Raw genomic sequence first — 16,517 nt, forward strand, 5'->3', positions numbered from 1 at the left:
ACTGTTTCTTTCCTAATGGATAAAACATGCTCTCCTCTATGAAAGCTAGATGTAATTCAGTTTCCAGCAGTGGTGCTTTGAAGAACAGGTCAGAACGTTGTACGTCCTGTCATACGAACTGTCAAATTTCTGTCCGCCTTGTTGCTCGGCTGTTTTGTTTTTAGTGATCTTAATCTCCATTCCTGTGCAGAGTTGTGGAGTTGCATAAAAACAAAAGAGGAGCTTGCGGCAAGAAAGATTGATTTATTCAAGTTTTTTTCGTGCTTTCACTACAGTACAAAAGCTGGAAAATACACATGAACAGCAATTGATTAATTCTTGTGTAGAGGATATGGAATGGAGCATTCCAGACTTCCTAAATGATGGTGTACAATAAATAAGCATTCCTTTTTTTAGAAAAGTTGTAAATAATACGTTGAAACCTGGCGATTCAGCCTTTATTTTTGTAATCTTTCACAAAAGCAGCTGGGAAGATGCCCACCTTTCCTTTGCACTTGCCTTCAAACCATTCTTCATTTACTGCAGGGAAAATGGGGGGGAAGATTCTCGTTGTTTAGTTATTCCTCTGTTTCCATCAGCATCTTAGCATGTCAGATTACCCTGACATACTGTACAGTGTACTCTGGTCAAGTAGGAATACAGTTTTGGACATTTGCTGTTAATCTGTGATTTAGTTCAGAGAGTATATGAGGGGTATAGACAGACCTATTCTGTGCAGAAATTGAGCCTGTATCTACTGATGTTTTAGATGTTCATGCTGACATACCGCAAGTTCCACCAGGAGGAGCAGTTTATCTCCCCCTGACAGTCTTGTGATTAGCTGTGTCACCAAGAGAACCCTGGCAGCCTAACCCCAGCACTACTCCTACTGTTACTCCAGGGAATCCTAATCCCATTCGACTATCGACATGACCCAGCCTGGAGCTATGGGCTTTACTAAGCGAGCAGGTCCTTAATGTCCACATGCGTCACTTTACACACTATATCCTTAGTTTGGATGCTGAACACTTAATGCTTAAGCATGGTTTTCCAAAGAAATGGCATAACCACTTCCTTGTATATTTTCTTAGACTTTAACATCTGGGGGATGCTTTTGTCCAAAACCTGCAACATGAGCAATTTTTCTCGTTGGTTTTCTAAAGTAGTGATATTGTTGTTGAATTTACCTTGAATGAAAGGTACTTATGTTTATCTAGCATTTAAACATAAAACCTTGGTGCCTTTATAGAAGTATTTCATATTTCGATATCTGAAAGCCTGGTAAACATCTGTGAATGAAAATGTTCGGATTTAGAAAGCGCTGCGCTAACATTCCCCCTCTTCTAAAAATAACCTCATATAGAAAATGTGAGAAAGGGTTAGTTATGGGATGCTTACCTTTAGAAATGACTGTGATAACATCGCCTGAGTTAAACTGCAGATCTTCTGGTTGTGAGGCTTCGTAGGAGTAAACCGCTACTACTTGAGGAGACTCATCTTTTGGTGCCATCTCTATGTTCTGCCAACAAACACAATATTTGTGCTTTTAATCCATCTGGACATGGTCTCTGTTGCAACTTTCACGCTTCTGGTGAACATCTACCCATGTCGCATACCTCTGTTAGTTCACACCAAAGAGTTAGATGGCCGTTCCTCTCTTCTTTCCAAGCATTTTCCATTTCAGACTCATCCAGCTTCGCCTTCTCTGTTCCGTGTTTCTTGTAACTGTGGAGAATCATTGCGTTTGATGCTGGGGCACGGACTTTCTCTTCACTTGCCTCAAGGCAGTGTGAACACAAACTTGCCTTACCTGAGAGAGATTGTACCTCGGGGCTGGTTCAGTTTCTTGCTGATTGCCTCAAGAACAGCAGTGTAGGAAATTCCTGGCTTCAAGGAAACCGCCACAGTGTATGTGGCATGTACTTTCACAATACACATCTTGGGTTCCTTCGATTTTTCCTCCTGGGGGCACAGAATAGAGTCTATGTAATATGAAGTTACTTAATTGTTTAAGGTGCTCTGCACTTAGTTTCATTTAATTAGTTTATATTATTGTCTCGCAGCACTGAGGCCCGGAGTTCAAATCCAGACCTAGGATGCTAGGTTGCATGAAGTTTGTATATTCCCCTGTTTGTATGGGTTTCCTCTCACAGTCCAAAGATGTACTGGCAGGTTAATTGGCTTCAGGGAGAACTGGCTCTGGAGTGAGAGTGTGCGTGTCTGTGTGTGCCCTGTGATGGACTGGCGTCCTGTCCAGGGTGTATCCTGCCTTGCGCCCATTGCTTGCTGGGATAGGCTCCTGCTCCACTGGGAGCCTGAATTGGATGAAGTGGTTAAACAATGAATGGATGTAGATTTATGCAGTTGTCAGACTGGGTTTAAATACACTAGATGGGAGAGGATATGCTGTAGTCAGTCTAGCATTTTCTACAATGTATCCTTCTCTGTTAATGATCATGTCATCTCTGAACAAAAATTAAAATAAGATATACTGTAAGATCACAAGGTGAGTTTATATACCTTATTGCCTGCTTTCTCCTCTTTACGACTTGGAACAGAAGGATCCTGCACTGTTTAAAAAATACATAAAGATGAAAAGTCAACAATATTCTGCTAATAATTTTTTAAGTTGACTTTTAAAATGAGCACCCTCATTCTGTCGGTGTGCAATGTTCATCTTTTTACAGATGGGGAAGTTTTTTGTGAAAAAGAAAATGTGCCCTGGGCTGTTGCAGTCAGTCCCCATCTCTGTCTGTGATTTTCAGGCCTTGGCCTCTGAATTCACACAGAAAAAGAACTCCAGCCATATTTCAGCTTCACTGATGTTTTTGTTAATGTAGACTGGCTGTTGCCTGTTGGACGTTAGATTAATTTTACTTTGAAATGGATAAAGTCCCAACTGAAGAGAAAAAATGGTTCCTTAAATTAACTTTAACCACGGTGGCCTCTTGGTGTCAAGTTAACGGATGTATTGGCAGTTCCTGCAGGCTACCTTTTCCCCTCACGGGTCTTACAGGGGGTTCTCCACTGGGTGGCGCTGGAATACTGTCGGTTTGCCTCACATCCTGCTAAACGACAGAAAAAGAAGGCGCACAGCAACTTAACGTCTCCAGGGAAACGTGTGCTTTTGAATAGACGTTTGAAGTGCAAATCGAAATAAGGTTACCTGTTCTTGCTTGGATGTTAATGTTAATTCCACTGGCTCCAGGAAATTGTATGGAACAAGTCCTGTCTGAGAAAATCAGATTCAGTCATTAGAATTACACAAATCGTGTTGGATTTTCAGATCCCTTTTTCATAGTTATGATAGCAATATTTGCTTCATCCAGAAGTGTTTGTTGAGCCCCTCCATGTTTTCAAACTTTTGTATTCTGTTGTCAACTGAGCTCATTGGAATTCCTCATCTCAAAGACAGCTTTGGACATTGCAGATTCATGGCAATGATAACAGTGTTTCAGAGCAGCCAGCAGGATAAAGGGGCCTGTTTTCAGAACACTCACTTTGCCGTTGAAGAAGACCTTAGCCCAGTTGTCAGCCCCCTTCTGCAGGACAAAGACAATGTTCCCCTGCTGCACAGGAAGCTCGTCTGTGGTCTCTGGGATGAACTCATAGCGCACACGATGAGGCTCCCCTTCCAGGGCTCTGCGCACAGGAACAGGGGACTGCTTTCACTCTCTGTGCCTGAACCAGTACTGAACGACTGGGTCACTGTGAAGTCTAGGCAGCCACATTGTTAAACCAGGTGAAGATATTTACCTCCTGTCTTTATCGGGGTGACATATTTAAAAACGTTCCTAAAATACAGTGCAAACATTGCATGTTAGGGGTATATCAGTTAGAAATTTAAGAAAATACAGCTATTACCGCAAATTATCTTCTTATCTCTTGCTGGCTACCTTAAGTAATACAAGCAAATTTCACTTTCTTAAGTGCATTTGTGCTCTTATTGTCAAAAATGATATATTATTAGTAAGCACTCGGGCCAGACTTTTGATATAAGTAAGCATTTCATTGTACTCGGGTACATACGGCAATAAGCAAACTTGATAACACTAGGTTCGTAATGTCTTTCATACACTAATTCTGGAAATTGCATTAAATACTTAGTCTCCTAATGAATTTTTCTGAGCATTTATTCCTCTCTATGGAGCACAGGATATTTTCAAGATGAGACATATCTGGAGAAACAATTTAAAAAATCACTATATTCACCCACTGAAGAAAGTTTTTTATCTTTTTAAATATACTTCACTATGAATATATGCATGTCTCCAGTATATCTGTTGTTGACCTATATTGCTAAAGTCTCCACTCTCTGGAGAACACCAGGTGGCAGTATAGGATATTACTGTCCATTCTTTTATCTTTGTCCTTTTTGTTGGTGTTTCAGCCTTTAGGAAAAACGAAAGCACTTGTTTTTAGGACTTTGCAGATCTGTTTTAGAACTTACATATGATCCTAGCCTCCATTGTTGTGTGTTATTAAGTATAATGCTGTTAAGAAGAGTTAGTTACCTCAGAGTTTCAGGAGCTTTGGTCCTGGACGGAACTTCCTGTACCTGTGTATAAAGATCAGTATTTATTCTTGTTTGTGTAAAAGCCGTTAGATTTATAACTACAATATACAAACTAGTCCCACAAACCTGAAAAGCTGACTGGACATGGATTCATTGTAATTCAGATTTTTGCTCATTACAGGCAACATAATATTTTCCTTTTCAAAACTTTCATAAAGCCTTAGAATTTCGAAAAATAAATATTTAAAAGGAAATTTCAATTGTTTTCTCAGTATTGTTCATTGTGATCACTGGGAAGTACAGATAATTAATTATTATGACTTATTAATGGACTTTCTAAAGCTTTTATAATAATATTAAGCCAAAGCTCTATTTTCTGTCAGTGATTTGCAATATCAACTCGTTACTAACGGTGCATTTCATTCATACTCATGGATATGGACTGCACATAAAAGCTGGAGCTACCTTACCTGTGGCTGGAGAGGAGCAAATCCAGAGAAATCGTCTTTGGGAATGATGGATGCTACAACCTATACCAAAGGAAGATCACAGGCTTATTGTTCAGTACTTTTAAAGATATAAATTTCATATTTCTTTAAACCTTCTTAAGGGAACAATCCCTGTTTAAACCTGATGACATGAAGATCATGATCTTTATTAACTAAAAAGCAATCAGATTGGTTATGATTGCAAACAGCTACCAGAGCCAGTGATTTGGGCCTTTCTTGTGTTTATTAACACTCTGATTAACTCTCCTAGCTTGAAATATATGTTTCTGGTGAAAAAAATGCACATATAACTGCATTCACCCACATAATAGCAGGTGGGTGAAAATTGAGCCTCAACATCTCACCAGGAACACCACGCAGTGTGAATACAGCCAGATTCTCATCCCTGAAAGGAAGATTACTTACTGTGGCCTTTCCCAGGTAGTCTTTCTTCTCTAGCTCCGCAACGTGTTGTTTGTTTGGTCTGAAAACTTCACCCGCATGGGCCTCCACAATGTCAAACAGCTTGTGTTTCTGCGCAGAAGACCACACGCTTATAGGTTTCACTTAGGAAAGACATCTGAGAGAAAACTGCAATACCAACAGTACCTAACTTGGTTTGGTAAAAGCAAAAATGGCCAAGGAAGGCCAACGACAAGATTTATAATATAATCTGAAATAGACGTTTCCTTCCTTCCTTTCTGACAACATGTCCTGATTAAAATATTAACACTGACTATTATTTTTAAAATGTCTCCTCTGTAGTAACTTCTGTCTCATGCTACAGATACATGATGATCATATGGAACTAAAATGTTAAAGTACCAATATAACTAACCAGAATGGACTCCAGTGCCCGATCAATGAGACTGTGCTTAGCTTCTGTCTTGAGGTTGAGTGCTGTGTGCAGATTCTCCTCTGCCTTTTCCCATTGTCCTAACTGCGCATGGGCCAGGGCTACATTGTGAAGGACCTGCACAGAAAACAGGGGAGCTTCTGAGTTTGGGATTCACAGAGAGTGTAATGGACAGTTCTTTCTGGACCCTATGCGGACGACACAATCCGAAGTAGTGAGGAGACACGGGGGAAAAGTCATGCAGGAAGACGGGGATGAAAACAGGAGGGCGTGTCCAAAGTGCGCTGGTGCACGGGGGAGGTGTGGCCGAGGCAAACAATCCAAAAGTAATCCAGACGGGGAATCCAAACACACAAGCATAAGTCCATAGCCAGGCGATCCATCCAAGAGGTTAAAACCAGGAACCGGGTCAGAACCGGCAGGGGGAACAGGAACAGGAACAGGAACCGAGACTTAAAACCATGACGGAGCCAGACTCATCAGGACCCGGGCTCGCACGATATGGAAATCAGAGCAGAGCCCGGAACTGACTGAGTGTCTGGCTTTTAAGGGGAACGGGAAGGAGGCTGGAACAAGGGGCAGGTGCACAGAATTAAGTCCAAAGTGAAAAAGAGCCGGAGCGCCCTTAAAGAAGAGGGACTACAATCATGACAGAGAGAAGCCTCACATCTGACATCTGCAGAACATCTCACCTCAACTCTTACCGCCTGTATCTGAGGTGGTATTTACAATATACAGATCTTTTACCTACACATTAAAGTAAGTCACTCTGGGACTGATAGAAAAGAAGCTGTTGTGTGAGTAATAGTTCTGGTGGAAAATCTGTGCCTAGAAAGTACAGGGTGCTTCTAAAGTTAGTTGGCCTTTTCACGCAAGTATCATGAAGGATATGAAGTAGCAATGAAGTTTGATTGCAATGGCAGCACAATCACAGTTTGAACCTCGGGACTTTTCATTGCTTCACCGTGACTAACACGACTGCCTCTTGTGTCCGTGGACATGGTGCACAAGGTGTCTGGTGAACACAGTCAATGTCCTTGAGAGCATGAGACACCGCTGCTGTTCTTAGGATTTCTTCCTTCTGTTGCTCCCTGTACGTATTGTGAATCAGGCGTTGGTGTATCGAGTACTGACGAGGAAACATGTGACCAGTGAACGTTGTGTGATATTCAGAGTCAGTTCCAGGTGTGACAGTGACTCCGTTTCCTCTTTTTTGGTACGCAAAATACAATGCAAAATAGAAAGCGAAGGAAAAAAAAACCTTTACCACACTGAACTCTTACCTCACAGCCATACAGCTTGTATCTGAGGCCAAGGAGCTTGTAGTCAATTAGTTGATTTCCACGTAGCTCTGTGAAGGCTTTTTTAAAATCACTTAAAGCTTCTTCAAACCTAACTCAGGGAGGTCATAGGGAAACAAATGATGCAGTCAAAGAGACATTTGTTTGCAAACTCATAAGGGAAACTTAAAAAACATCTCCTAAATGTGCAATTATAACCGATTGTGACGATACAATGCAAGAAAGATTTTTTTTTCTACAGTATGGTTCTCATTTCTTTAGAATTCCAGCACTTAAAACAAGTCTGCATCTTGTATCACAATTGTCTTCAATCACTATTAGTTTTTCTAGGTATTTGTGATGGTATATTTAACAAGAGATAGTGTAGAGGATTGTTTTTATCAACTAGGTTTTATAATGCATATGTAATGTAAATGTAAGGACATTTTTAAAGGAAAGCATCAACACCAGGCTGACTTACTTTTGCTGTTTGTAAAATGTTATCCCCCTTTGAAAAAAGGCTACAGCCAAGTGTTCATCCTTCCTGATGCTGTTGTCAAAAGCCTAAGGAAAAACAGGAGAATTCGGAAATAAGATAAAAGCTTCCAAATTAAAACAAATCGCGATTTCTGAGGAAATTCCCCTTGAATAATTCAAACTGTTTTGTTCTAATATCAGAAAAAAAGTTAAGAGATCAGAAAAAAATAATTAAGACTGGAGTGGACCGAGGTGTGTCTGAATATTAATGAAACGTACACTGTTTCTCAACTAGAACATTTTTTAAAAAATCTAAAAAAGTCTCGGGTTTGTATTTCAAATATTTGAAATATTACTTTAGAATATTGTTGTTGGTTGTTTAGATTTACAGACCACAGCTTGTATTATACTCGTTTTAAGGAAATCTTTCAAGCACAGATGTGCAATAAAGATATGAAATATTGTTTTAGAATTGTGATTCTTTCCACTGATACATTGCAACAAGTAGTTAGCGAGTGAGACTGCTGTTTTCTGCCCTGCAAGTTTACTTCCCCATTTTGAATGACTTGCATTTCAGCTGTAACGACTGAAAGAAAAATGCGTTTGCAGAAGTATAGCTTGTGTTTTTCATTCGTGATAGCAATACTGTATACAACACATATTTTGTGAATATCCGTGGGAGACCGATTTTGATACGTAAGGGATAATAAAAAATAAAAAACTAAACTGAATTGTGTTGAGACAGAATATGGGTACAAAAGGTTATATCTCTGTTTCGTGCAAAAACAGTACATACACAGCCACTTGCAAGTAAACCTCTTATTGCCAGCAGCCTCAAGGCAGATTCCTGCCTTCTGCACTATCGAAAAGAAAAAGCGTACAACGTATGCTCACCTTCTCTGCTGCATCCAGGTCTTTAGTAATCAAATAAAGGATGCCAATGTTGAAGTATATTTTGGAGTTTTTGTCCACGATATCAGAGAAGACTTTCAGAGCTGTAGCCCAGTCCTTTCTGCCCACTGCGGCCGCTCCTTCATCCCACTGTCGGATGGTGTCCAACAGCGACATGGTGTCCGGGCTGTGATAAAAGCTCTTGTCCTCAGCAGGTCAGTGGAGGCGTCCTAATAACGGGCAACAACAACGGGAGCACATCCTCTTGCAGGGGCTGTGAGGCAAGAGTTCCAGGAAATGTTTCTACACTCGGGGCATACGCGCGGAGGAAAACCATTAGAGACCAGCAGACCCGTACCGCCTACAGCACTTTCCGTTCTCAAATTCGTGCAAATTCAGACAGTGATGTGCTCTTTATTGCACATGTGCAAAACGTCCCTGAGCTTTGGTTTCATTTCACCTGTTACACACCCCGTGTAACTGGAAGGACGTTTTAATCTCTCACCAGTTTGGCGTGTGGCAGCTCAAAAATATAGGCTTTAAAGTAACTATTTTCCATTTGAACCTTTTTTTAAAATAATTCTTTGGGTAGTAGAGATTGCACCTGTCCCCACAACGCTACCATATTAATGTGATCCAGGGAGATTATGGTCAGATTCTTTGTTTCCTGTTTTGACCAAAGAGAAGTCCTGTAGCTAACCATTAAATGTCTAGATGTTAGGCTAAAACCTCTGACTTGCTCTCTCACAGTTGCATTAGGACCTGTCCTCATTTTGATCATAATAATGCACAAGTCAAATCCTGAGATTGACATTGCCTTTATGCACATTATTTTTTCTTCTTTCTGTGCAATTGTCTGTTAAGATTCTAGTTAGGAACTGTAGTACTGTGGCATCGGATTCCAAGGAGAAAAAGTATGGAATTCCTGCAGTTCCCCAGCCGGTTTCACAGCCACACAGCCATTGTGTTAGATGTAGCACTAGATTTCTTGCTGCCTGTTGCTAAGGGAGAAATACTGGCCCCATTTAGGGTTTCCATAGAATCGCTGTGAAAACACAAGGGGTAAGCCATAAACTGTACAGGAAACCTCCCAGACTGACAAAACAAACAGAGAACAACAGGTATGTGGCAAATCTTTTAAAAAAAAACAAATACAGTATCAGTAATGCAAATCTTTGTATTGCTTTAGTGTATGCTTTCCATTTGTTGAATGATTATATCTGGTTATTTATGAAAATATTAACAGATAAGGGAGGCAGACAATCTTTTTTCTTGTAATGGTAATGGACAATAAATATTGACTCAGACTGCTCAGTAACAAAGTAGGCTTGTATTGGTAAATGTACACTTAACTATTTCACTATTATTTTAATTATTGTTTCCTAGATAAAAAAGTATTTTCTGGTGTCATACACTGTAAACACAGTGTCTTTATTACCAGCATACTGTACCTACATTGTCCTATTTTACAAAGTAAGTCTTTGAGTCATGTTTTCTTTACCCACTAATGATAATAATGAAGGTGTTTTAAGTTTTCTTAATCTTTATTTTTAGCTGTTTCACCTTAGTTCCAAAAATCGATGAAACGTTTTGTCTTTGTATGTATATGTACATCACCATGAGAATTTAAAGCTAAAAAGTCCAAATGAGGTTAAGTGTACTGTACCTTTTGTCTTCTGCAGCAGAAAATTTCAACACAGCTTCTCCCTTTATTTTCTTCCTTTCTGAGGCAATGGAAACGGTTGTGGTTCTTGGTGCAGATAAGGACCTGGGGCAGAGTGTTGTCCATGCCCTGCTCCAGGATGGCTCTTTCACAGTGAGAGCAGCAGTCCAGGACACAGGGAGCCCTCTGGCCCAGCAGCTGCAGCAGGCTGGCTCTCAGATAGTGGCAGTCAACTTCAAGAGTGCTTCAGGGCTTCAGGAGGCCTTAAAGGGAGCTCAGAAATGTTTTGCTTCAACCACAACGGATTTTACAGACATAGATGCATTAAAGGTATTGGAGGTTGGGTCTTGGAGTGAGGGCTTGCCTTCTGAAACAGATCCCCTTATTTGTTATTCAGCTCAACATAAAAACTGGTGCATGCCAATGTCCTCGTCCTGGTGACCCACACACCTGTCAGTTTTCAGTCCATCCCACCGTAATTAGATAATTGAAGCCTTAATTGATCTAAGACGTTGCTTCATTGCAATATTTGCTTTTTGTTTCTAGTCACAAGTTTGGGATTTTATTTCACTTACAAAATACATCGGTTAGAACTCCGACATGTTTAAGAGGCAGGAAAACAAAAACATCAAATGAATCTTCTTATTATTATTAATTTAGACTTTCTTATTTCATTGATTTGCTGTTAAGTCAATTAAGGGTTTGATTATGGAACTGAGGGCTCAGTTCAAATTTAAAAAATAAAATGTTTAATTTCTAAGGTAGCAACAGATGTTACAGTAAAAATCTGAAATGTTTGAGAAGAAAATTTCCACTTTATACCTTCAGTATATAACGCATCATATTTCCAGCGGTTCTGATCATGTTGTGTTTTCAGAATGAAATTCACCAGGGGTATTTGATTGCGGACGCTTGCAAACAACACGGACTAAAGCATGTGGTGTTTCAAGGGGGTCATCACGTGCACAGACGATATGGCTTCCCAGCCAGACACATGGATGCCAAGGCCTGTGTCAATGACTACATGAACGAGATCAGCCTGCCCAAGACTGAGCTCATCCTACCCTTTCTGTACGAGAGTTTCCTGACGACGTTCAAGCCCAAACCCGCGGGACCTAACTTCTACAAGCTAGGTAAGATGGAGCCTATTGAAAGGGGAACTGAGGTCTCAATTTCTCAGACCAGTTTTCAAATCTTGGGAACAAACTAAATTCAACTAAAAAAGAACAGGAAGCACTTTCTTAACCCAAGGGTGGAGGGAGTCTGGAGTGAGCTACCCAGCCAGGTTGATGAAATGGAAACCCAGGCATCTTTCAAGAATTGCCTGGACGAGACCCCCTGATTTGTTAGCTTATTTTATGTTCTCCTGTCCTCTTTTCTAACACGATTTCTTTTCTCTCAGACATTCCTGCAGGAGAAACCCCTCTGGATGCCATCAGTGTCAAGCATGTTGGTCTGATCGCAAGTGTATTACTGAAAAACTCCCACAAGTGGATTGGGAAAAGCTGTCCGCTATCTGCTGAGAGACTGACAGTTGACCAATATGCAGCCACCTTAAATGAACACTTGCAACCCAGGCAGTTCAAAGATTCCAGGGTAAGCACACTAACACGGCCTTTTAACCCTCAATGGAGTGACGCAAATGGTACTGAAGTTACTCATTCTGAATTTCTATCTGTGTGTCTTCGGTTGCACACTTTGTTGCTGTATGAAATGGACAACTAGGGAAAGCATTACATGTAGGTATTTAGTAGCGTCATTCTCTGGATATTGGAGACATGCTTCCCCCCAGCAAGAATCTTCAAGACCGATTCACTTCAATTCACTTCAAGCCACAGCCACTGTTTTGTCCTTATTTATTATCTAAACGTGGCCTTTAGAAATGTCAGGATATTGGCAAGATCATACGTGCCTGAATTTAACCTGGCACAGCCCAGGTGCAGAAAGAGCAGGACACTTTTGGTTTATGTACATGGGACAAAAAAAGCACAGTGTGCTAGGTGCATGGTACAGAAACTGTGAACCCAAATATGGTAAAAAACAAAACTGAAATTGTGTAGTATGAGATAGTTCCTTCCTGTGCTCAGTTCATTTTTAATACAGGACACATGTTGTAGTTGCTTTTTTGGCTGACTGGATTCATTAAATCCCTCAAACACTGATTTGGTTTGTATTCAGGTGTCTAAATTACCTTACATTTGGCGAATATTGGCTGTTTAAGTCCCAGTAGCAGCAAAACAGTATTTTAAGAAATAAGTTTAATATCCATATTCTTAATTTGATCTTCATTTAAGTTTGTTTTTGTCAGGGTTAGGATAACTTTCCGTTGGTGATATACATGAGAAAGGATGCCAACAATAAGAGGATATTCAATCTATCTTGATTGCTTGGTAGTAAATGGGTTATGTAACAAATCCTTACACATAAAGAGATCAACAAATAAAATTGCACTAGTGTCATTGCATTAGAGGTCTGAGTAATAAAACTGGAATGAACAACTCTGCAGTTTCAAATAAGAAAGGCTGAGTTGCAAGAAAGCGATGGATATAGGATCTGTTTGCTGTAATTAAACTATATTACTACAGTAGAAACCATTGCTTCTCTCAGGAGAGATCGTCCAAAATGGAAACCTTTTAAGTCAAATTGACCTTTCTTTCCCTGCAGATATCTGTGAGAATGTTTGTGGAAAACTATAATGGAGCTGGGGGAGAGGACTTGGGCAACATGTTTGAATTCTGGAAAAAAGGAGCCCAGAAGACGAATGTAGCTTTAACACACACTCTGTGTCCCGAAACTCAGAGGTTTTCTCAGTGGGTCTCTGAAAACAAAGATTTGATCATCAACAGGCTAGAACAACATCCTCTGTGAAGTGTTTTCAGACCACATGGGATTTTCTTTTGAGTTTAGCAGAATAACATCTACAAAAATGCATAGATAGCAGCCCGTCTATGGTGTACAGTATATGGGAGGGTATAATCTGTGCCTGAAGCACACATATCTAAGATTTAAAGGAACACGTAAATGCCATGTTGAGACTTTGACTGCTGAGCCTTTTCCAGGTGTCACAACATTGCCAAACCTTTGTGTTTCTTCTCTTCATTTCACAACATAGAAATAATATTTACTTGTTCCTCTGTAGCAAATGTACACCGTCCCAGTCCCATGCTTAAACATATTCCAGATTTACCCATGCATTTACTTTTTGTTACATTCGACACTTAAAACAGCCTCGCTGATGGTATTCACAATGTCACAGCAAGCTTGTGTTCAAGCAAAAATACTACGAATTTCACATTTAAATTTCAGTGTCAAAAAATCACTAGATAATATAACATCAGCAAATTGCTACCTTAGCTACATGAAGTAATACATCCATACTGTTAGTCCAGTAGAATGTGTATAGCAATATTGCCAAACATAATATTTTTACTATAAAAGTGATATTCTTTGCATGGTTGGTCAGAATTTAAACAGTGTTCTGAAATTACATAAAACCTGCTGTTGCCAGATTTACACTTTCAGTCTCTAACCTATTCTTGAGTCTAGTAAGAGGACTCAATAGAACAGGTTGTTTATGCAGGGGTAAATACAGTATGCTGTAGACCTTTCTGACCTTTGGACAATAAACATGCAGTATAAATCCATTGAAAACTGTTTTTGAATTCTTAGAGTGGATTTTGTAACATCTCCAGGGGAGCCCAAAACAGCAATGACGATTTCAATTGATATATACTGTACAGTAGAATCCCTCATCTTCTAAAGGTGTGGTAGCTTTCAACCATATGCATATTTTTTTCTGGTAAATGCACATCATATTTGATATTTGAAACTAAAAAAAAAACAGGTAAAAAACATATACGATTATTTTCAATTAACACATTTGTTTAAGAAATCCATATGTCTTCAGGAAAATTGTGATACTGTACATTACATGATAGAAGAGGGTTTTAAGAACTGGTACTTGGTACTTTACAATATTTTCCAATCAAAATATTGTAAAAATGGTTATTGGAGTGACTGAGGAATATTGATGACCCTGATCTGATCCGTTATTAAATAGACATTTCACTCTATTACATTCATGGTTGGTCTGTGTGACCTGAAATAATATAATTATTCATAATTATTCTTAAGCTAGTCTTCTGCCCTATTCTTTGAGTTATGTGGGCTTGTTTCTGTGTAGACATGGTCCAAAAAGCGTTATTCATTTCAATGTTCAATGTTCAGTTAAATATCCAGGCCAGACAAAGTTAGATGAGACCTGATATAAGGCTGCATGAGGAGACAGGCTGGAGTTTGGTCTGAATCCAGATTGCCTGTATTGCAGAATCTGCTAGTCATCACATCACTCAACGGCCCACATTGAGCCGTTACATTCTCTCTTAGATATCCTGTCATTAAGTTTGTGTTTTACACAGAGACAAATATATTTATATTAAAGCTAGATTCCTCAAGAACAAGCAGACAATTTTCCATTATTACCAAATACCAGTAGTCCAAAAGGAGTGAAAAACAATTTTGTGATGCTTCAGTCTGCTGTGTGAGGACTTCAAATATGGGTCTTTGTTTTAAAAAAGCTATAACAAACCTGACAATGAAAAATCAGTGTCACATATACAATGGATATTCAGAGCGTCATATACTTTTACACGAACAAATCCGATCTGGATTTTCCTTAGAGTTGGAAGTAATTTAATTTTATTTCTACACAACGAAGTAAAATACATTTTTGTGTACAGTTCACCATTTATATTTGCTAGAAGAACAACTGAAATATTGCAATCTAAGAACACTGAAAAATATTATCGTCATCCATATATCCATTATCCATCACTGCGTCATTCAGAGGATATGCGTAACCCAGCAGATACAGGGAGCAAACTGGAAATAACACACTGGCAATGTAAAGATGCCAATTAACATAGCCAGGATATCTTTGGAAGGCAAGAGGAAACTGCAGCACCCAGAGAATACCTATACAAACTCCAGAGAAGGCACCCCAGGTGAGAATCTCCACGAAATTCTGAAGTGCACCCGGGCAGTAATGAAGACATGTATGAAGCAGCACTTGAAATATCAAGGAAGAATCATAAAGAAACCGTCCTGCCCAAAACTACTGCAGCATTCTCTGCTCATTTATAGTTTTGCTGGCCCTCCCTTTCAAAAACCTGCCTACTGTAAACTTTTTGTCTCTGCCTTTTCCAAAAATGCTAACGATGAACTCCAGCTGGCATCTTAGTTTCACCTTCGGAAATACTGACAAGTTCTCAAAATTGGCAATCCCCAAATTGTCTCATTCATAAAGAAGAGGTTCCAATGACTTTATCATCTCCCTCTAAATGGATTCCATCTAATCACTGGAGATCACTCTTTTGAGCCTCACTCTTTGAAAATACTGCTTGGTCTGGAACAGCTCACTCTTGAGGTTAGTGCATGTGGAAACATTTAGAAATGTTGAACTCAATGCATGAAGATATTAACAATTCTACGAAAGCATTGAAATATGTTAAGTTTGATCTCTTGAAAACTGGAAAATCTGCTTTCATAAGGGTTTATTAAATTCAAATCTTATGTCTCTCACTTTTCACGATTTTTCAACAGATGAAAACTCTTGCACTACTTAAGTTTTTTTTTCAAACGTAATAAATGTAATAGATGCCTCTATTTTAGAGAAAACTATACATCAGCTATTAAACCTTCTGAATTTAAATTAAAAGTGTAAAAAATAGTAAATCTTTTACAGATGTTTTGGTTATGTTTTATCATGAAAATGAAAAAAAAGACAAATTCTTGGAAGAACAGTTGTGAAATCAGGAGACCACAAATTGCTTTTGTTCTCTAACTCTTGTGAACAGTATCAAATGGGAAGTCAACATACTTGCATAATGACATTATCAGGTTGCGTGCTAGAACCTTTTAAATAGAATCACTGTGTAGATCAGAACAGGACCCTTGTACGTATGTAACCACAATGTCTTTGATGACAGTAGGTAAAATTCTTTCTTGCCTTTAGGTGCACAAGATCTCACTGATTTTGCGTCAGAAGAAAATTCTCCTGGTTTGCCAAGATAATGAATTATTGCTATCCACAATACAATAATTTGTTCAAAAGAAGTCCAAAAAAGCCCTGTGATGATAAAACATTCAGATGTTGATCAAATGATCTTTGTTAGTGTATTGAGAACGTCATATATTCATATTTTCTTTTGAACAAAAAGAAAATATGAATTTCTTTGAATTTTGAGTTTCTGCCCAAACAGAACTGCAATGTAGAACCCACTTCTATCAAGTGTAATTACTGAGCTACGATCAGTTTGTGGTGCAAAGGTGTACATTAAAGAAAGTTTCACGAAGTTATAGGATGTCT

General features: G+C 39.1%; 2 protein-coding genes across 3 annotated transcripts; one reads left to right on the forward strand and one right to left on the reverse strand.

The window, feature by feature from the left end:
• Positions 1-223: 223 nt before the first annotated feature.
• On the reverse strand, positions 224-8,789 carry ncf2 (neutrophil cytosolic factor 2). 2 transcript variants are annotated; one of them, XM_088928020.1, is made up of 15 exons: positions 8,491-8,789; positions 7,601-7,683; positions 7,123-7,231; positions 5,822-5,956; positions 5,410-5,517; positions 4,966-5,025; positions 4,494-4,537; positions 3,480-3,621; positions 3,146-3,211; positions 2,972-3,044; positions 2,500-2,549; positions 1,790-1,941; positions 1,596-1,704; positions 1,378-1,498; positions 224-519 (listed from the first exon to the last, which is right to left on the reverse strand). In XM_088928020.1, the coding sequence occupies exons 1-15, from the start codon at positions 8,662-8,664 to the stop codon at positions 431-433; spliced, it is 1,515 nt and encodes a 504-aa protein (XP_088784146.1). In that variant the 5' UTR covers positions 8,665-8,789; the 3' UTR covers positions 224-430. The 2 variants fall into 2 exon arrangements, with proteins under 2 accessions (XP_088784146.1, XP_088784145.1); XM_088928019.1 differs by having other exon boundaries at positions 2,972-3,047.
• Positions 8,790-10,219: 1,430 nt separating this feature from the next.
• Positions 10,220-13,018, forward strand: LOC148823430 (nmrA-like family domain-containing protein 1). The gene is made up of 4 exons (XM_088928021.1): positions 10,220-10,480; positions 11,028-11,283; positions 11,553-11,746; positions 12,815-13,018. The coding sequence occupies exons 1-4, from the start codon at positions 10,220-10,222 to the stop codon at positions 13,016-13,018; spliced, it is 915 nt and encodes a 304-aa protein (XP_088784147.1).
• Positions 13,019-16,517: the final 3,499 nt, after the last annotated feature.

Source organism: Atractosteus spatula, chromosome 11 (assembly GCF_055471065.1).
Source record: "Atractosteus spatula isolate fAtrSpa1 chromosome 11, fAtrSpa1.hap1, whole genome shotgun sequence".
NCBI classification, from domain to species: Eukaryota; Metazoa; Chordata; class Actinopteri; order Semionotiformes; family Lepisosteidae; genus Atractosteus; species Atractosteus spatula.